Raw genomic sequence first — 21,988 nt, 5'->3', positions numbered from 1 at the left:
GGCTTTAAAAAATAGAATTCTTCAGTGCAATTGTCCTCTTATTTAAAATGAGCCATTAAATTCATCTAAGAGTAGTCCTGGATGTGCACCAGGTACATGACCAGAGATAGGAAAGTCAAGGCTCATACAGCATAAAACCCATATCCCATTTCTTAGAGATATTCACTTCATCCTATTAAAAGCATTCCCCAGAGACTAAACTTCTCTTCCAAATACTCATTCAATTCTCTTTGAAAAGTTAACACTGAATCTGCTTCTATCGTCCTTTCAGTGCTTTCCCATTTACAACTCAATGCTTTAAACAGGTTTCTTCATCTAATCACTGGCTTTGATTAGCCAAACGTCTTCACTATGTCATCTGGCTACTGACTGTGCTGCCACTGGGAACAAATCTCTCCTCTTCATTTCAAAAAGCAACATACCGTAAATCTGAAACTATAAGAAGTGCCAAAAATACTCAGGTCATCCAATGTCTGTGCAGAAACAGTCAACTCCTCAATTCAACTGTTTACTTCAGAATCCTTACATCAGATACCCAAAAATTCTGACAAAGTCAGTGATCAGAAATGTTAACTTTTTCTCCCACTTCCAGATTCTGGCAGACCTGAACATTTCCAACATTTTCTCCTTTTAACATTCTCTACTTAAAGGAAAACAAGCCCAGTTTGCCAAATATTAATTGAAATTCCACATATACCTCAAATAGTCTTCCACATATACTTCATCCACCCTTTCCCAGAGTGGGGGACTCCATTACTAGGGTCACAAGTTCAAAAAGTGAGGGGAAAGTTCTTTACACAGAGGGTGGTGGGTGCCTGGATCCCTTCGCCAGCGAAGGCAGCGTGGTAGAGGCAGGCACAAGAGCGTCATTTAAGACATATCTAGATGGATACATGAGCAGCAAGCAAAGGGATCCACACTAAAAAAATAGGTGACAGGTTTAGAGAAAGGATCTGGATCAGCACAGGCTTGGTGGGCCAAGAACCTGTCCCTGGGCTGTAATTTTCTTTGTTCTATACTACCCTCATGAGTGGTTTCACCTGATTGTGTCTATTTGAAATAAACAGGAAAAGCCTTTAAATAAAACAAAGCTCAGATTCACGTCAAGTAAATATGTACCAGGAATTAATTTTGGTCCTGATTGATGCCCTTTGTTAATTCTTGATCATTTCCTTTATGATCCTGCATTAGCCCAGTCGTCACTTTCATTGCTCGAATTTATAAAAAAGTTTGGGGTTTTGTTAGTTAGGGCTTTACTTTATACGCTCACAGAAAACTTCAGTCCAACTTGTTCATGCCGACCAGATATCCCACCCAATCTAGTCCCACCCGCTCGCACATGCCCCATATCCCTCCAAACCCTTCCTTTTCATATACCCATCCGATGCCTTTTAAAAATGTTGCAAATGTACCAGCCTCCACCACTTCCTCTGGCAACTCATTCTATACAAGTAGCACCCTCTGCATGAAAACATTGGCCCTTAGGTCTCTTATCTCTTTCCCCTCTTGTTCTGGACTCCCCACCCCAGGGAAAAGACTTTGCCTATTTATCCTATCTATGCCTCATGATTTTATAAACCTCTAAGGTCATCCCTCAGCTTTCGACACTCGAGGGAAAACAGCCCCAACCTGTTCAGCCTCTCCCTATAGCTCAAATCCTGGCAACATCCTTGTAAATCTTTTCTGAACCCTTTCAAGTTTCACAAATTCTTTCAGATAGGAAGGAGACCAGAATTGCATGCAACATTCCAAAAATGGCCTAACCAATGTCCTGTACAGCCACAACATGACCTCCCAACTCCTGTACTCAATACTCTGACCAAGAAAGAGGAAAGCATACCAAACGCCTTCTTCACTATCCTATCTACCTGCGACTCCACTTGCATGGAGCTATGAACCTGCACTGCAAGGTCTCTTTGTTCAGTAACACTCCTATGACCTTACCATCAAGTGTATAAGTCCTGCTAAGATTTGCTTTCCCAAAAATGCAGCACCTCACATTTATCTAAATTAACCTCCATCTGCCACTTCTCAGCCCATTGGCCCATCTGGTTAAAATCCCATTGTAATCTGATGTAACCTTCTTCACTGTCACTACACCTCTAATTTTGGTATCATCTGCAAACTTACTAACTGTACCTCTTATGCTCGCATCCAAATCATTTCTGTAAATGACAAAAAGTGGATGACCCAGCACCAACACTTGTGACATTCTGCTGGTCACAGGCCTCCAGTCTGAAAAACAACCCTCCACCACCACCACCCTCTTTTCTACCTTTGGCTAGTTCTCCCTGTATTCCGTGAGATCTAACCTTGCTCAACAGTCTCCCATGGGGAACCTTGTCGAACGCCTTAAGTCCATTTGATCACATCTACCGCTCTGCCCTCAATCCGCTGTTACTTCTTCAAAAGAAAAACTCAATCGAGTTTGAGAGACATGATTTCCCACACACAAAGCCATGCTGACTATCCCTAAATCAGTCCTTGCCTTTCCAAATACACATACATCGTGTCCCTCAGGATTCCCTCCAACAATTTGCCCACCACAGAGATCAGGCTCACCGGTCTATAGTTCCCTGGTTTGTCCTTACCACCCTTCTTAACCAGTGGCACCACGTTAGCCAACCTCCAGTCTTCCAGCACCTCACCTGTGACTATCAATGATTCAAATACCTCAGCAAGAGGCCCAGCAAAGACTTATCTAGATTCCCACAGAGTTCTAGGGTACTCCTGATCAGATCATGGGGATTTATCCACCTTTACCTATTTCAAGTAATCTAGCACTTTCTCCTCTGTAATATGGAGATTTTGTAAGATGTCACCATCTATTTCCCTACAGTCTACATCTTCCATATCCTTTTCCACAGTAAATACTGATGCAAAATACATAGTATCTCCCCCATTTTCTGCGGCTCCACACAAAGGCCGCCTTGCTGATCTTTGAGGGGTCCTATTCCCTCCCTAGTTACCTTTTTGTCCTTAATCTGTTTGGAAAAACTCTTTGGATTCTCCTTAACTGTATTTGCCAAAGCTATCGCGTGTCCCTTTTCTCCCCCCTCCTGATTTCTCTCTTAAGTACACTCCTATTGCCTTTATACTCCAAGGATTCACTCGAGATATCCTGTCTATATCTTACATATGGTTCCTTCTTAACCAAATCCTCCCATTTTCCAGCCATCCTTTTACCTGCGAACCTCTGCACCAATCAGCTTTTGAAAGTTCTTGCCTAATACCGTCAAAATTAGCCTTTCTCCAATTTAGAATTTCAACAATCAGGTCTATCCTTTTCCATCACTATTTTAAAACTAATCGAATTATGGTCACTGGCCCCAAAGTGCTCCCCCACTGACACCTCAGTCACCTGCCCTGCCTTATTTCCCCAAGAGTAGGTCAGGTTTTGCACCTTCTCGAGTAGATTCATCCATATACTGAATCAAAAAGTTCTCTTGTACACACTTAACAGATTCCTTTCCATCTAAACCCTTAACACTGTGGCAGCCCCAGTCGATGCTTGGAAAGTTAAAAATCCCTACCAAAATCACCCTTGGGTCATTGCAGACTTGATGGGCTGAATGGCCTCATTCCACACTTAATTCTATGAATTATTAAAAGACGAACTAGATTGCTGTATATATAACACTGTGCAATCAACATGTCAAAAGTCAAAATTAAAACTTCTGCTGTAAAGAGCTAAAGATAAAATGAAAGCTCATGTTTTTAATCATACAAAACAACTATATTTAAGGATCCATTTCCTGAAAGACACAACCTAATAGAGCAAAGTGTTTACAAGTGTAAACAGTAAAAAGTGAGGTCTGCAGATGCTGGAGATCAGAGCTGAAAATGTGTTGCTGGTTAAAGCACAGCAGGTCAGGCAGCATCCAAGGAACAGGAAATTCAACGTTTCGGGCAAAAGCCCTTCATCAGGAATTCCTGATGAAGGGCTTTTGCCCGAAACGTTGAATTTCCTGTTCCTTGGATGCTGCCTGACCTGCTGTGCTTTAACCAGCAACACATTTTCAGCAAGTGTAAACAGGCCTGGCTAAAGTGCATTATAGGTGGCATTGCTGGTCTACAGGCAGTTTTGAACTCCACTTTACACACTCACTTCAGCCAATGGTGATGTATTTTACCTGAAATCAATATTATGCCATGAATGATGAATTTATAAATCCAGAAGAAAAAGCTCTTTCTACATTGCAGTAACAGGACAACATTTTTATTTCACAAGTCAGGGATCTTCCATATTAACTGTGAACATAGAAAACCAAACAGGAATCTTTGTTCGTAAAATAATCTTTAAAACTAGCTAGTATTACTACTGATAATTCCTGGCAGAGTGCACATTCAGGAGAATAGAAAAGCTGCTGACCAATCTTACTTCAAGCTATATGAGAAAAATCAGCACAAAACAGATGAAAGCATTCGCTTCCTTCTGTTGCTCCCAACCTAGAAAATGGACATTCCTACGGCCCTCTTATCAACACAGAAGATTGATCTATTAAGTAGAAACTAACAGCAATGATAAAAAGGTACATAGTAAATATGCAGACATTTTTTAGAATCCATGATAATGCATAATCCAAGCATTTACACTCAAAAATATTTATCACTATGCCATCCAGGAATAAGTACACTCATTATGCAGCTCGTTTTGTGGGATCAGTCCAACCAACCAATCTGAAAAAGGATGCATCTCATTAAGAGTGCTGTGTGCTGAAAAGACAGGAAGTCCCATTCAGACTGGTTGGCACTAGAGCAGACAAGCTGAAGAGGCACTCAAGGTTAATTTATGGCACAGGATTAGAGCACCATTGCTCGAGTACAGATATTCTGACATCTATGGTCAACTTGTGATTTTTACAGAAAAAAAAATCTGGTCAACAGCTCAATTATAATCAATAGTAAAGCAAATTTTGTTTTAACCAGTATCTTATCAGCCAGCACTCAAACTGGCAAAAGTTATACACCTCAGATACCAGATGTTTACCTATTATCTCGATCTCAGGAGTAAAGACTAGAGTGGTGCTGGAAAAGCATAGCAGGTCAGGCAGCATCTGAGGAGCAGGAAAAATCAACATTTCGGGCAGGAGCCCTTCATCAGGATCTCAGTAGTCAGTTGAAAGCGAGAGAGAGTGAGAAGACTCGCTGCAAGCAAGTTTTATTTAAAGCAAAGTTGCATTAAGTGATTTATGCTGTAAATAAGTACTATAGCAATGTGCATACCCCTTGCATTACATTTGTATTACTTAATGTGTGTTTTTATATTGATTACATAGACCTCTTGATCAACTGGAATATTGGATCAACCTGCACATTCCTGATCCCCGAGGTACCAGTTAACATAATGTCTGTAGTTTCTATCAATTTAACAGACCTGGTTATGTCCCAACATCCAATCTCTTAGCACAGTCAATGCATTAAGATTTACCTGTACTGTTCTTGCTGGTAAAGCTCAGACACAATAGACAGCAGTCTGCAAACGAAGGAGTCACTGGAATTCTCTAGGTTGGATGTGGCTGCAAGCATGGTACATCTCTTCTCTGTCTGTGCCAGCTTCTGTTGCATTTTCACATACTCCTGGCGGAGAAGCGCCAGGTGTTTCTGAAGCTTAGCAACCTCCTCTGTAACAAATAGCAAAGAGCAGTCAGACAATGAAACACTCAAAAATATAAGTGACAAGTAACTCTCAGACCCTAGTGCTAAGAAAACTTAAAGCCTTTGCTAAATTGCTTTAATGTGCATTTCACAAATTCTCAGTTTCATTCTTGTTTATTCTGCAAAAAAAAGTTTTAAAATACCCAATTTGTTGTGCTACTGCTACGGACTATCCAGGATCTAGGGGCAGTAAAAATGTTTTTAAGCTTTGGCATAGAGGGAATGGAGGTTTCCACATAAATCAGCAACTGCCCCCTAATCTGTTAGGTTCAACCTATCGGTCTAATCCCATGAGCAAATTTAAAGAAGGAATTAGCGCAGGAATTCCAGTTACAAGCCCCCCCACCAAAAACGTGGTCTGTTTGGAATTGTTACTGCTCACTGAGTCAAAGACTTTAACCAAAATCACCAAAACACTACCCAGTGAACTCCCTTATCCTGCCTGGCTGTTTTTCTTAAAAAACTGGACTCCTGAGATATAGAAGTGCCCATACCAAGGTGTGGAGAAATTCACAAGACTGCTTGGCTGTCACAGAATACTCACACTGTCCTCCTTGAAACACACTCCGTTTTAGAAAATCCTGACAGGGGTGGAGGGAATGCAGGTGGACAAAGCCAAGCATATAGTAATATAACTGCTCAGATACAATACCTTACTCAAGTTTCTTTTGCCTGCACTCCTCCTGCTTCTACAATCCTTTCATCATAGAAGGGGCAGGACTGTCCAGTCTGCAGTCTAACCGTTGAGTGATAATGGTACACCCACCCCCATTACATCTTGCGGGTCACCACTCTCAGCTTCAAAAGCAAAAATCAAACCAGAAATCAGAGATGCAGCACACCACAGGTATAACGACACCCACCCCACCAGCCTCCACATACACAAGGGACTGATTAGATTAGTGTCGGTGATTCACTCACAAATACAGGCAATACTGGAGAAACGGTTTTTCTCTCCACTGATGCTGCCAGAGCTGCTGAGTTTCTTCAGCATTGTGTTTGTTGAAGATTCCCAGCATCCTCAGCGTTTTGCTCATAGCTGCAGTGGTGCAGTGAATACGATGTTTAATCCCCACCTCCCATTTAGTGCCGCTGAACCAGTAAGAAAATAATTAATGGAACCACTCACTCATTAATATTCCCATTTGATGCCAAAACCTGAGCAGAGGTGCTGTACATCTGTCCTGGGACAAACAATATTAAAAAGTCAACCGAACATGGACACTACAGAGTCAGAAATCCCACGAGCATTCCGACTCTCACAGGGACAGCAGGCACTATCTCACACAACCCCAGCAGCAGATATTTAGAGTCAGATGTACAGCACAGAAACAGACCCTTCAGTTCAACTCGCCCATGCCGACCATATATCCCAACCTAATCTAATCCCATTTGCTAGCACCTTGCCCTCTAAACTCCTTCTACTCATATACCCATCCAGGCACCTTTTAAGTGTTGCAATTATATTAGCCTCCACCACTTCCTTTGCCCACCACACACAGTGAAAAGGTTGCCCCTTAGGTCTCAAATTTTTCCCTCTCAACCTAAGCCTATGCCCCGAAGTTCCCAACCCCGGGAAAGACCTTGTCCACTTATCCTACCCACGCCCCTCATGATTTTATAAACCTCTACAAGGTCTAGTCGAAGTGGGCTTTACAACTAAACTGGATTCCTGTCCCACCCAGATATTAAAACACACTTTACAGCAAAGACCATTGTATAGCAGTTAGGACACCTCTGATCACTGCCCAGTCATCAACAGCTGAAGCCAATGGGTACAAAGTCTATGACCCCAATAATGCTCTAATTCCTGAAGCCAAACCCCCAGCCACGTGGCACAAAAGCTGCAACACTGGCAATGCGGAATATTGCCTTGTACATTCTGACTTAAAAAAAAGGGAATGAGACCAACTCAGCCAATTATGGGCACATCAGTTTAACCATCGTAGTCAGCAAAGTGATAAAGGGATTCTAATCCCTGTCCTCAAACAGGACCTGCTGAGAAAAACCAGCCCACTGACACTCCAGTTAAGTTCTGCCAAGATCACTCAGCTCCTGACCCTCATTACAACCTTGGTCTGAATATGGACCACACAGTCAAATTCCAGAAGGGAGGCAAGTGAATGCCCTTGACCAGTAAGGGTGTATTTAACAGTGTCGCATCAAGGTGCCCTAGTAAAACTAGGGTCAATGGGAATTAGGGGACAAACACTGATTGTTCGAGCTGTACCTGGCACATAGGAAGATGGTTGTGGTTGTTAAGAGTCAATCATTTCAGCTCCATCTCTGCAGGAACTGCACAGGATAGTGCCCTCAGTCTAATCATCCTCAACTGCTTCAGTTATCTATCCTGCACCAGGAGGTCAGAAGCAGAAATGGATACATACAGTTTGTGCTCAAGGAGTCAGAAACACTGCTTAACATTGCAAGGTCTGGGCAACATTCACATTGGGGGCTAATAAGTGGCAAGCAATCTTTACAATGCAAGTGTGAGGCAGTGACCATTCCAACAAGAAACTCATTTTTTGACATTCATGGCATTCCCAACACAATCACCCATTATCCGTACTCTGGAAGTCACCATTGACTAGAATTGAATTTGACTAGCCATATAAATTTTGTGGCTCAAGGACAGGTCAGAGGCTGAAATTCCACAGCAAATAACCAACGTCCAGAATTTCCAAAGCCTATTCACCATGTACAAGACACAGGTCAGGGGTGTGATGGATTCGACATCGGCACGGATATGTACAACTCCAACAACACAGCTTGACTCAGAACAAAGAAGCCCATTTGATCAATGCGCAACTGTCACTTCAAAACATCTACTGGCCTCGCACTGTGCATGAGGCAGCAGGGAGCACTATCTAAAAGTTTCACTGCAACAAGGCAACACCCACAACCCAAAGTTAAGGCTTACAAAGATAAGGCACTCATTACATGATGAATTTAGGCACATTTGTTTCACCCATTGAGTGGCTAAAGTGAAGGGTACAGATGCACTTAAGGGGAAGCCAGATATCCTCCTTTTCTTTCTCCCTTGGATATGCTGATAGTGAGATAAAAAAAAGATGGGCAGAGACTCATGTAAGTGTGAAGGGCTCTGGCCCGAAACGTCGAATTTCCTGTCCCTTGGATGCTGCCTAACCTGCTGTGCTTCAACCAGCAACACATTTTCAGCTCAGTAAATGTACTATCAGTACAGACCAGTTGGTCAAATAGCTGGTATGTTGTAAGTTTATGCAATCAAATACACAATGATAGTTAAAATTCCAATCTGTTGCCATTAGTCACCGCTACTGATGCAAGAGAAAGAACAACCAGCGATGAGAGATCAGAGCTTGTGGGTTTCATATGTAATCTTGGGAGGGCACACCACCAACAAGGGCCAATATCTGTTGGTCACCTTTAACTACCTTGAGAAAATGGCCAATAGTCTTCTAGAGCCTCAAAACAAAATATGCCATTGCACCCACAGTGTCGCTGAGAAAGGAGTTCAAAATTCTGGCACAATAACAAAGTAATATTGATCTCTTTCCTAATCAATTTGACTGTGCACAAGTTCAAGAGAGGAAATAGCCAGTTCCAATTTGTTACTCTATTTGCCATTTTCTTTGCAATGGAAATAGCCTTGAACTTGGTTCCCCTCCTTTTTCCATTTCATTAGAAGGTACCTTACCGATAACATCTCCAGAAGAGGTGGCCATATTTTCTGTCAGTTCTTGGTCATTTTACCTCAAGTCAACCAGTGTCATCTACCAACATCACCCCATTGCCAATTTAAATGTTTACTTCATGTTTTTCCATCCTCACCATTATTCACCTGAACCTTATAATACAAAGATCATGCATGCCAAAGTGCTCCTTCCAGACTCCTGGTTACCTCATTGCACAGTCACCCATAAACACTTCTGCTCTGGTTCAGCTGAACCATTTCAGAGATCCCTCCCCAACCTTTACCCTTTACTTCAATACAACCCTGGGGAATTAAAAGTTCCCTTTTCCCTCCATCAGATTTGCCTGCAAATTTATTCCTCTCACTAAGAGATGAAGCATGAACATAGTCTTTGTTTTTCTCAGCTCTAAACAGGGGGGGGGGGATGGTGATGACCAGATATGAATGGGGGGGGGGGGGGGGGGGGGAAGACAGTGGAGGGGGCGATGGGCGGCAGAAGAGAGGGGGAGCGGTGGAGAGGAGGATGTGTCGGGGGGGGTGGGAGGATGGAGAGGCGGATGAGGCTGTGTGTGGGGGTAGAGGGGGGAAATGGGGCTGTGTGTTGGGGTAGAGGGGGGGGGGGGGTGTGTGTGGGGGGGTAGAGGGGGGGAACGGGCTGTGTGGAGGGGTAGAGGGGGGGAACGGGTCTGTGTGGGGGGGTAGAGGGGGGGAACGGGTCTGTGTGGGGGGGTAGAGGGGGGGGGGGGTCAGTGTGTGTGGGGGGGGTCAGTGTGTGTGGGGGGGGGTCAGTGTGTGTGGGGGGGGGTCAGTGTGTGTGGGGGGGGGTCAGTGTGTGTGGGGGGGTCAGTGTGTGTGGGGGGGTCAGTGTGTGTGGGGGGGTCAGTGTGTGTGGGGGGGGGTCAGTGTGTGGGGGGGGTCAGTGTGTGGGGGGGGGGTCAGTGTGTGGGGGGGGGGTCAGTGTGTGGGGGGGGGGTCAGTGTGTGTGGGGGGGGGTCAGTGTGTGTGGGGGGGGTCAGTGTGTGGGGGGGGGGTCAGTGTGTGGGGGGGGGGTCAGTGTGTGGGGGGGGGTCAGTGTGTGGGGGGGGGGGGGTCAGTGTGTGGGGGGGGGGGTCAGTGTGTGGGGGGGGGTCAGTGTGTGGGGGGGGGGTCAGTGTGTGGGGGGGGGGTCAGTGTGTGGGGGGGAGGGGTCAGTGTGTGTGGGGGGGAGGGGTCAGTGTGTGTGGGGGGGAGGGGTCAGTGTGTGTGGGAGGGGTCAGTGTGTGTGGGGGGAGGGGTCAGTGTGTGTGGGGGGGAGGGGTCAGTGTGTGTGGGGGGGTCAGTGTGTGTGGGGGGGGAGGGGTCAGTGTGTGTGGGGGGGGTCAGTGTGTGTGTGGGGGGGTCAGTGTGTGTGGGGGGGTCAGTGTGTGTGTGGGGGGTCAGTGTGTGTGGGGGGAGGGGTCAGTGTGTGTGGGGGGGTCAGTGTGGGGGGGAGGGGTCAGTGTGTGTGGGGGGGGTCAGTGTGGGGGGGAGGGGTCAGTGTGTGTGGGGGAGGGGTCAGTGTGTGTGGGGGGGGTCAGTGTGTGTGGGGGAGGGGTCAGTGTGTGGGGGGGAGGGGTCAGTGTGTGTGGGGGGGAGGGGTCAGTGTGTGTGGGAGGGGTCAGTGTGTGTGGGGGGGAGGGGTCAGTGTGTGTGGGGGGGAGGGGTCAGTGTGTGTGGGGGGGAGGGGTCAGTGTGTGTGGGGGGGAGGGGTCAGTGTGTGTGGGGGGGGTCAGTGTGTGTGGGGAGGGGTCAGTGTGTGTGGGGGAGGGGTCAGTGTGTGTGGGGAGGGGTCAGTGTGTGTGGGGGGGGTCAGTGTGTGTGGGGGAGGGGTCAGTGTGTGTGGGGAGGGGTCAGTGTGTGTGGGGGAGGGGTCAGTGTGTGTGGGGGGGGGGAGGGGGGTGTTGGGGGTGAATCTGGGGAAGGGGGGGTAGGCGCTGGTTGCGGGTGGGGTCGCCCTCCTCTCCGCCTCGGGGGGAGCGGAGCCGCAGAGCCGGCCCGGTGACCACGGGCGCTCGGGTGTGTCCGGACACGGAGGCTGCATCTCTCGGCCCCGGGCTCCCCGCCGCCCAACACAGAACCCGCGGCGCGACAGCTCCTACCTTCCGCCATGTTGGCCCCAGCCGCTCTCGCGATAACCAAACCCTGCCTCCCCCTCCTCCCCCCGTAAAAATGGTAGCGCCCGTGTTAGGGGCGGGGCCTCTCTTAAAGCGAGACTGCCCCAACTTAATAGGATCTCTCACCCTTAATCCATGAAGTATGAGGATTATAAATTGTACAGTTGAAAATAGTAGTTCACAATAAAATTGAATATTTTAGAGAAACAAGGTTAACATTTCCAATCAAACATAACTCTTTTGAGAATTTTTAGAATGCTACTTTATTCATTCAGTTGTTGATGGATAAAATTAAAGTGTTCAATGCCAGAAGTAGAATCATACATCACTGGATATTACAGAATCCATCAAATTCAACTCTTGATGCTTGGAGATGTAACTAGTAGAATTGATAAGGGAGAGCCAGTCGATGTGGTATATTTGTACTTTAAGAACATGTTTAACAAACTCTGGCATAAGAGATTGTTGTGTAAGATTAAAGCGCAAGGGATTGAATTTGAATTGAATTGTCACGTGTACTGAGACACAGTGAAAAGCTTTGTCTTGTGAGCACTGCAGGCAGATCACATCATTAAGTAGCATAGATAAGTAAATAATAGGTAAACAGCAGCAGAAACAAACACACAGGTACAGGTGAATGCTAAGAGTTTGTGACTCCATTCAGTATTCTAACAACAGTAGGGTGGAAACTGTTTCAAAACCAGTTGGTGCGTGTGTTCAAGCTTCTGCATCTTCTCCCTGTTGGTAGAGGTTGTAGAAAATCATTGTCAGGGTAAGATCGATCTTTGGCTTTCCTTGACAGTGGGCCTGGTAGATGGATTCTATAGATGGGAGGTTGGCCTTTGTGATTGTCCGGGCTGAGTTCACCACTCTCTGTAACCATCTCCAATCTTGAAAGGTACAGTTGCCGTACTACGGAGTGATACAGCCAGACAGAATGATCTCGATGGCGCACCTATAAAAGTTGGCAAGGGTATTTGTCATCATGCCAAATTTTCTCAGCTGCCTGAAGAAGAAGAGACATTGTTGGGCCTTTGTAACCAGTGTGTCCACATGAAGAGTCCAAGAAAGCTTGTTGTTGATGACCACTCCCAGGAGCTTGACACTCTCCATTGTTCCACCTCTGTGCTGTTAATGTATAGGGGGGGCATGAGTAACATCCCGCCGAAAGTCAATAATGAGTTTCTTGGTTTTACTGGCATTGAGAGCTAGGTTGGTCTCAGTGCACCATTTTTCCAGGTCTGTCGTCTGCTTTGTCGCCATCTGAAATTCGACCAACTATGGCAGTGTCATCAGTGAACTTGTAAATGGCCTTAGTCTGGTATTTGGCGACACAGTCATGGGTACACTAGGGGGCTGAGTACACACCCCTGGGGGCCCCCAAGTGCTGCGTGTTAGTGAGGATGAAATATCATCCCCAGTCTTCACTGATTGTGGACTGTGGGTCAGGAGACTGAGCATCCAGTTACAGAGAGTGGGACTTAGTCCGAGATCATTAACTTTAGTAATCTATCTTGAGGGGATAACAGTGTTGAAGGCTAAACTATAGTCAATGAGTACGATTCTTACGTAGCTGTTCTTGGTGTCAAGATGTTCTAGGGAGGAGTGAAGGGCAAGTGACATGGCACCTGATGGGGATCTGTTGGTCTGATAGGCAAATTGGAGTGGGTCAAGAGTAGTGGTGAGGCTGGAGTTGATTAATGCCATGACCAGCCTTTCAAAGTTCATGACCACCAAAGTTAGGGCCACAGGGTGATAGTTATTGAGACATGCTGCATGAGTCTTCTTAGGCACAGGGATGATGTTGGCTCTCTTGAAACAGGCAGGGACAGTGGCCTGCTGCAGGGACAGGTTGAAGATGTCTGAGAAGACCTTGCCAGTCGATCTGCATGTGCTCTGAGTGCACGGCCTGGTACTCTGTCTGGCTCCATCGCTTTCCTTGGACTCACACGAATGAAAACTGATCTGAGCTCTGATGCAGTGAATGTTGGGATAGGTTCATCAGGACTTGTTGGAATAAGTGTTACCTCTCCACCGAAATACTGCTCAAAGCGAGCATAGAAGGCGTTGAGACGATCTGGGAGGGATGTGTCATCGCCTGCTACCTTGCAATGTCTCTTTTTAGAACCTGTGATGTCATTCAGTCCTTGCCGTAGTTGCCGGGTGTCTGTCTGGGTCTCTAGTTTGGATCGGTATTGGTCCTTGGTTGTCCTAATGGCTCTGTGAAGGTCATACATGGATTCCTTATATTTTAGTGGGTCTCCTGATCTGAAGGCCTCACGCCTTGTTTTGAGCAGGTTCTGTATGTCCTGATTCATTCTGGGTTTCCTGTGGGGGAACGCCGGATTGACTTCATCGGTATGCAGTCCTCCACACACTTACTGATAAAGTCTGTGACAGTGGTGGTGTACTTGTCCAAGGGACCTGTGGACCGTTTGAACCTGGCCCAATCAGCTGATTCCAGACAGCACCGGAGTTGATCCACTGCCTCTCACAACCAGCACTGGGCCTGTATCCGCGAGGGGTTTCCTGCTTGAGCTTTTGCCTGTAAGCCGGGAGAAGAAACACGGCATTGTGGTCGGAGTTCCCGAAATGAGGGTGGGGGATGGAGTGGTAGGCATCCTTCACAGTGGTGGAGCAGTGGTCTAAAATGTTCAGGAACCACGTGGTGGTATTTGGAGGGAAATGTATTGAGATGGATTGAAAATCAGTTGTCAAAGGGGAAACAGCATAGGAATTAATGGGTCCTTTTCAAATTGCAAGCAGTAACTAGTGGGGTGTCATAGGGATTGCTGCTGGTACCTCAGCTATTCACAATATATAATGATTTGGATGGGGGAACAAAATGTAACATGTCAAAGTTTGCACAAGATACCAAGTTGGGTGGGAGGGTCAGCTGTGATGAGGATGGAGGGATCCTTCAGCATCATCTGGACAGGTTGGGTGAGTGGGCAAGTCGATGGCAGATGTAGTATAATTTGGATAAAAGAGAGGTTATTCACTTTGGAAGCAAAAACAAGAAGGCAGGTTACTCTGGATGGCTGTACATTGGGACTGGGGAGTGTGCAGTGGGACCTGGGTGTCCTTGTGCACCAGTCACTGAAGGTAAGCGTGCAGGTGCAGCAGGCAATAACAAAGGCAAATGGTATGTTGGGTTTCACTGTGAGAGGTTTTGAGTACGGGAGCAGGGATGTGTTGATGCAGTTATACAGGGCCTTGGTGAGGCCACACTTAGAACATTGTGTGCAGTTTTGGTCTACTTTTCTGAGGAAGGATGCTCTTGCTCTCGAGAAAGTGTAGGGAAGGTTTCCCAGGCTGATCCTAGGGATGGCAGGACTGAGGTATGAGGAGAGATTGACTGGGTTAGGATTGTTTTCACTGGAGTTCAGATGAGTGAGGGGGAGAATCTCGTAGAGACGTATAAAATCCTAACAGGATTAGACAGATCAGATGCAGGGAGAATGTTCCAAAGAGTGGTGAGCCTGTGGAATTCATTACCACAGGAAGGAGTTGATGCCAAAATATTGAAGGCATTCAAGGGGCAGCTAGGTATAGCACTTGGGGCGAATGGGATCAAAGGTTACGGGGAGAAAGTAGGATTAGGCTGTTGTGTTGGATGATCAGCCATGATGGTGATAAATGGTGGAGTAGGCCTGAAGGGCTGAATGGCCTGCTCCTGCTCCTATCTTCTTTGTTTCTATGTTTGCCTGTTTCTATGTTAGCAGAATTGGTGTTCCTTGTGGTTTGAGTAACACATCTGACACCAGTTACCTTTACAGAAGTCTGAGCATTGAAATGTGTGTGAATCTATTTTATTCAGTGTCAGGGTGTAATTACCTGGGAGGCAGTTCAGAGGAGGTTCACTAGATTGATTCAGAGCTGAGGGGTTTGTCTTATGAAGAGAGGTTGAGCAGTTCAGGGCAATACTCTCCAGAGTTTAGAAGACTGAGGAGATCTAATTGAGGTTTATAAGTTGCTAAATGACCAAGTAGATGTAGAGAGAATGTTTCACCTTGTGGGACAATCTAGAATGAGACATCATAGTCATGGGATAAGGGGATGTGATGAAGGTCTTGTGCCCGAAACATCGAATTTCCTGTTCCTTGGATGCTGCCTGACCTGCTGCGCTTTAACCAGCAACACATTTTCAGATGGGATAAGGGGAGCAGATTTAAAACTGTTGTACTTCACTCAAAGAGTTGTGAATCTATGGAATACACTTCCCTCGAGTGCAGTGGAAGCCACATTACTGAATAAATTTGAAGAGAAGATTTTTAATTAGTAATGGGCTAATAAGTTTTGGAGAGCAGTTAATAAAGTAAAGTTAAGGCCGAGATGGTTCAGCCATGATCACCTTGAATGGTGGACCAGGCTCAAGGGGCTGAATGGCCTATTCCTGCTCCTAGTTTTTATGTTCTTACCTACATGTACAGGAATGCTGTGTAGTGTTTACAGTGCTGGGCAGGACCAGATTAGAATGGACTCACAGCAGAATGCCTTCCAAAAGTTAACATTTATTTGCTTCTCCTTCTCCACAGACGCCAGACCTGTTGAGTTTCTCCAACACTTTCTGTTTTTAATTAAGGAAATAAGTAGGACAGTCGGCCAAGCACTTGGACTCAATGAGAAATGACTTAAAGAGTGACTACAAGAAGCAGAGAGTGACAGAGAGATTTGAGGATGAATTTCCAGTGATTGGGGTAACAATAGCTCAAGCCATTTAAGGTTGTGTCAAGGAAATGGTTAATGCCGAAGAGACTAGAGATGAAAGAACAGGAATTCCCAGGCATGTTACCAAGATACTGAGGGGAGAGACCATGGAAAGGTTTGAGACTGTTCGATCTGAGATACGAATTTTAAAAGATTGATGTGTTGCTTGACTGGGAACCAATAAGGGTGACTGAGCTGCGCGCTAGGATCCAACAGACCACAGACGTTTAGATAGTTCATCAAGGATGAAGGATAATCTGACAATTTATTTAATTTAGAAGTCGTGATGACAGCACTGGGTCACATTGATGAAAAGTAAGGGGTGCATTTTGGAGGAACTGGGACAGAACAAAAGCTGCAAAATGACAGGATTATTCCAGAGTAAACATGTTATTTTGTTTACGATGACCAAGTTATATGTGAGTTGCACACTGGTACCAGTTCTGGAACATGAAACAAATTATTTTTAATTGAACCTTGACTCAGCAAGTTCTGTCCGGCACTGTCACCAGCTGGGCCTGTCAGTCAATCTCAGAGTGATGAGGTCTTGATCTTGAGTGCTTGCTGCTTGCTCTGTGTTATTCATGCCATCCGATTATTCAATTTCACTGTGTTTCAGCATTACTTTTCCTTCAGGACCTCACAATGCATGCAATGACTTCCTGCTTCGGAGAGAGACCTCCATTCCACATCCACCTACCACCGGCACCCCCACCTCTCTCCCTCCCCCACCTCCGCACCCTCCACCCCGCCCCATTTAAAAGTGACAGCAAACAAACCAAGACTGAATCTGATACCATTTTTTAATCGTCCCTCTATCACAAGGTCAGAAGTTGCGATGTTCGCTGATGTTTGCACAGTGTTCAGCACCATTTATGGCTCCTCAAATACTGAAGTAATCCCCATATTTAAATGTAACAAGATCCGGACACTATCCAGGCTTGGGCTGACAAGTGGCAAGTAACATTCGTGCCACACAAATGCCAGGTTATGTGAGACCATCTTCAATATGAGACAAGCCATCCACTGCCCCCCTGACATACCATCACTGAATCCCCCACTATCAACATCCTGGGGGTCACCATTGACCAGAAACTTATCTGGACTCATCACATAAACACAATGGCTACAAGAGCAGGTCAGAGGCTGGGAATACTGTAGAAAGTGACTCATCTCCTGACTCCCCAAAGTCTACCCACCAATATTAAGGCACAAGTCAGCAGCGTGATGGAATACTCCCCACTTGCCTGGATGGGTGCAGCTCCAACAACACTCAAGGAGCTTGACACCATCCGGAACAATGCAACTGGTTTGATTGGCGCCACAGCCACAGATGTCCACTCCCTTCACCACTGACACTCAGTAGCAGCATTGTGTATTATTTACAAGGTGCACTGCAGAAATTCTCCAAAGATCTTCACACAGCACCTTCTAAAACCACAACCATTTCCATCTAGAAAGACAAAAGCAACTACATGGGAACACCACCACTTGCAAGTTCCCCTTCAAGCCACTCACCATCCTGCCTTGGAAAATATCGCCGTTTCCTCACTGTCGCTGGGTCAAAATTCTGGAATTCCCTCCTTGAGGACATTTTGGGTCTACCTACAGTGCATGGACTGCAGTGGTTCAAGAAGTTGCCCCATAACCACCTTCTCAAGGGCAACTAGGGATGGATAATAAATGCTGGTCAGCTGTCCAATTCCAATTCCCATGAGCAAATAAAAAAAAACTTTTGTAAAGAAAGAACTTGCACTTCTATAGTGTATTTTGCAACCACAGGATGGTCCTGTGTTTTCTAGTGACTGAAATACTATGGAAGTGTAGTCAGTGTTGGAATGTAGCCACAAACAGGACATAAAGTAGAAAAAATAGACACAGGAGTAGGCCATTTAGCCCATCAAACCTGCTCTGCCATTCAATAAGATGGATGATCTACCTCCCCACAACATCCCTCAGTATCGATTACGGTCTTGAATATATCTTGCCCATGACCATCCAAAGCCTTCTCGAGTTTCAGAACTCTGAAGAATTTTCCTCTCATCTCAGTCCTGAGTGAGATATAAGTCAAGATCACGGGTTCTGGAGAAACTGGCTAATGGATAAATATTGGCCCAGCTCTCTTTCACAATGAGATCTTGTGTATCAGTCCTGCTGTTGTTGTTCACAAACCGCACTCTGGGACTTACACTGCAATATCAGCCTGGAGTTGGTGCTCAAGACTCTAGACTGGGACTTGAATTGACAGTCTGCTAACTCAGACATAGGTGCAATTTCACTTTAAGTTTATACACCTCCCATAAAACATGGTCTTACTGTCAATTCCGTGGCCCTCACAAACTCAGCTGATCGATAGTCCACAGAAAACACTGTGTCTGATTTAAACAAAATTTCAGCTTTTCCAGAGTTTTTGTGACATCAGGAGGGTTAAAGACAGACACTCAACTTGCAGTGAAAGAGATCCAGGAATCTTCATCAAGCAGACAGGTCTTGTAGAAGGTTAAAAACTGATCTGAAGGAGTTTAGGGAAGCAAATCATGGTGGTCAGTGCATCTGAAACCCCTGCTAACATTAAAGGAGAATGCTTCGAGGGCCAGGATAAGAGGAGTGAAGATGTTGCAAGAAGACCTAAGGTTTGAAAAGATTGCAGAGACAAGACAGAAGAGATTGTAGAGCAATTTGAACACAAGTCGTTAAATACATTAGGGAGGACAGGGGGAGTAAGAGTGAAGTCTGACCAAAATACAGAGATTTTACAGTTTCACTATTTTTCTCACATTAAGAGCCCTTCAATCTGGAGTGGGTGGCACTGTGGTTAGCACTGCTGCCTCACAGCACCAGGGACCCAGGTTCAATTCCACCCTTGGGCGATTGTCTGTGTGGAGTTTGCACGGTCCACCTGTGTCTGTGTGGGTTTCCTCCAGGTGCTCTGGTTTCCTCCCACAGTCCAAAGATGTACAAGTTTAGGTGGATTGGTCATGGTAAATTGCCCATAGCGTGCAGGCTAGGGGGATTCACCATGGGAAATGCAGAGTTACAGGGTTTGGTGGGATGTTCTTGAGAGGGTCAGTGCAGAGCTAATGGGCCGAATGGCCTCTCTCTGCACTGGAGGGATTCTAGTTGCTCCGAGCCATTGTTTAGATTGCTTCAGCAAATTTCATTTGGTAGGATGAAAGAAATGGATTCTTCACCCTGATGGGAAAATTGATAAACTTGCAATCGTGGTCTGCCATAAGAGAGTACTTGCAAATATCCCAATGACATGATCAAATTCTGGCACTGCCTATCACAAACACATCGAAGAAAGCAGCCATCCCCATTTGCTATGACTACCAACTTCATGCCAGCAGCAAACCAGAACTTCAAGAGAGTCGGGGCAGATGTGAGGGTAGTAGCCACCATGAGGGAGAAGGTGCTGGGGAAGCTGAAAGGTCTGAAGGTGGATTAGTCACCTGGAGTTCTGAAGGAGATAGCTGAGGAGATTGTGGCGGCGTTGATGGTGATCTTTCAGGAATCATTGGAGTCATACAGCACGGAAACGGACACTTCAGTCCAACTGACCATAATCCCAAACTGAACTAGTCCCACCGCTTGTCCTATATCCCTCCAAACCTTTTCTGTTCACATGTTTATCCAAATATCTTTTAAATGTTGTAACTGTACCCGCATCCACCACTTCCTCTGGAAGATCATTCCATACATAAACCATTCTCTGGAAAAAAGTTGCTCATGTTTTTTTTAAACTTTCACCTCTCACCATTAAAATATGCCCTCTAGTTTTAAACTCCCCCATCCTAGGGAATAAGACTCTTGTCATTAAGCTTACCAATGCCCTTCATGATTTTATAAGCCTCTACAAGCCTCAAACTCCTGGTTAATGTAACAACTCTGTTTAATTAGAAGACTGGAAAATGGCCAATGTAACATCCTTGTTTAAGAAGGAAGAACAGCATAAGACAGGAAATTATGGGCCAGTTAGCCTGACGTCAGTTGTTGGTAAAGTCCATTATTAAGGATGAGATTGAGGAATACTTGGAAGCACATGGTATGATAGATTAGATTAGATTAGATTCCCTACAGTGTGGAAACAGGCCCCTTGGTCCAACAAGTCCACACCGACCCACCGAAGAGCAACCCACCCAGACCCATTCCCCCACATTTACCCCTGACTAATCCACCTAACAATACGAGCAATTTAGAATGGAGAATTCACCTGACATGCACATCTTTGGACAGTGGGAGGAAACCGGAGCACCCGGAGGAAACCCACGCAGACACGGGGAGAATGTGCAAACTCCACACAGAGGTGAGAAGTGAACCCATGTCCCTGGCACTGTGAGGCTGCATTGCTAACCACTGAGCCACCATGCCGCCCATATAATGACAGTGCATGCAGAGCTGAGGCAGTACAACTTCAGCAGGGGGAGGTCATGCCTGACAAATCTGTTAGAATTCTTTGAGGAGGTAATGAGCATGTTAGACAAATGACTGCCAGCGGGCATTACCTGTTTCAGAAGGCTTTTGACAAGGTACCGCGCTGGAGGCTGCTAAATAAGATAAGAGCCTATAGTGTTAGGGACAAGGTATTGGTGTAGATAGATGATTGGCTGACTGGCAGAGAGTGGGGATAAAGGTGGTTTCTTTCAGGATGGTAGCCAGTGACAAGTGGAGTTCCACAGGGGTCAGTATTGGGACCACAGCTATTCATGTTATACATTCATGGCGATGAGGTTGGCACCAGCAGCACACACTCATGGCCGGTGGCGTGGGGGAGAGTTTGGGCCCAATACGAGACCCCAGTGATATTGGCAGTGGCTGCATCAACAAGGTGGGCCCGAAGTGGACTGATGGTAATGGCGGTGTCAAGTTTGGGCTGGTGCAGTCCCCAGTGGTGTCTGCATTGGCGACATCCAGCAAGGACCCATATGGGCAAGGGCATCAGTGCATCTGAAGAGGTGTGTACTCAGAGTTTAGAAGGATGAGAGGGAGTACAGAATACTGAGAGTTCTGGATAGAGTGGATGTGGAGGAGATGCTTCCACGAGTAGGAGAGACTAGGACCCGAAGAGACAGCCTCTGAGTGAACGGACTACCCTTTAGAACTAGGGTGAAGAGGAATTCCTTTGGAGAGACGATGATGGATCTGTGGAACCCATTGTTGCAGAGGGCTGTGGAGACCAAGTCATTGAGAGTACTTAAGAGAGAGAGATGGATAGGTTATTGATTCGTAAGGGGATCAAAGATTACAGAGAGAAGACAGAGAATGGGCTTGAAAAACATATCAAACATGATCGAGTGGTGGAGCAGACTCAAAGGGCTGAATGTTTTAATTCTGTTCAGATTCTGCATTCTACTTTCTGATCTCTGGGGAGAGGAGAGAATATTATCCCAGAACTCCAAAAGGCTGCCTGAAATTATTCTAATTGCCTGCTCTCTTTGTTTAGCTTTTTGTTATGTAATTGTACATGTCCATACATTGCCTGGCATGCTAAAGAAATGTGTCCAAAATGCAGTAAGTCCCCTGAGCCTGATTAGCCATTTATCACAGTTAGTCTGTAAATCAAATCCATTTACCTGCCTTTGCTTCATATCCTTTGATGCTATTCTCTCTTGCTCTTTATTCCCTTGCCCTGAGATTGTGAGAGGTTACTGGTGACCCGTGGATTTCCTGTGTGGGTCTGTGGCTTTGCTTGGCAATGGGCTGTTGGTTTCTGCAGATGGTGGAGCTGCATTCTCTGCTCTGACCACTAGCAGAGAGCAGCTGAGGTGAATTCCTCTTGAAGCCTCCCCTCCCTCTACAAGTCTCCCCTCCC

The 21,988-nt window shown here is 45.9% G+C and overlaps 1 protein-coding gene across 1 annotated transcript in view; it reads right to left on the bottom strand.

Annotated features, from left to right (window-relative positions):
- Positions 1–11,479, bottom strand: part of ankfy1 (ankyrin repeat and FYVE domain containing 1) — an 83,382-nt gene extending 71,903 nt beyond the window's left edge. The window contains exons 1-2 of the mRNA XM_060847908.1: positions 11,452–11,479; positions 5,432–5,624 (exon numbers count right to left, since the gene is read on the bottom strand). Of these exons, the coding sequence (XP_060703891.1) occupies positions 5,432–5,624; positions 11,452–11,461 (203 nt within the window). The 5' untranslated portion in view covers positions 11,462–11,479. The remainder of the gene's footprint in view (positions 1–5,431; positions 5,625–11,451) is intronic.
- Positions 11,480–21,988: the final 10,509 nt, after the last annotated feature.

Source organism: Hemiscyllium ocellatum, chromosome 31 (genome assembly GCF_020745735.1).
Source record: "Hemiscyllium ocellatum isolate sHemOce1 chromosome 31, sHemOce1.pat.X.cur, whole genome shotgun sequence".
In the NCBI taxonomy this organism is placed as follows: Eukaryota; Metazoa; Chordata; class Chondrichthyes; order Orectolobiformes; family Hemiscylliidae; genus Hemiscyllium; species Hemiscyllium ocellatum.
This window is presented reverse-complemented; position numbering and strand designations above follow the sequence as displayed.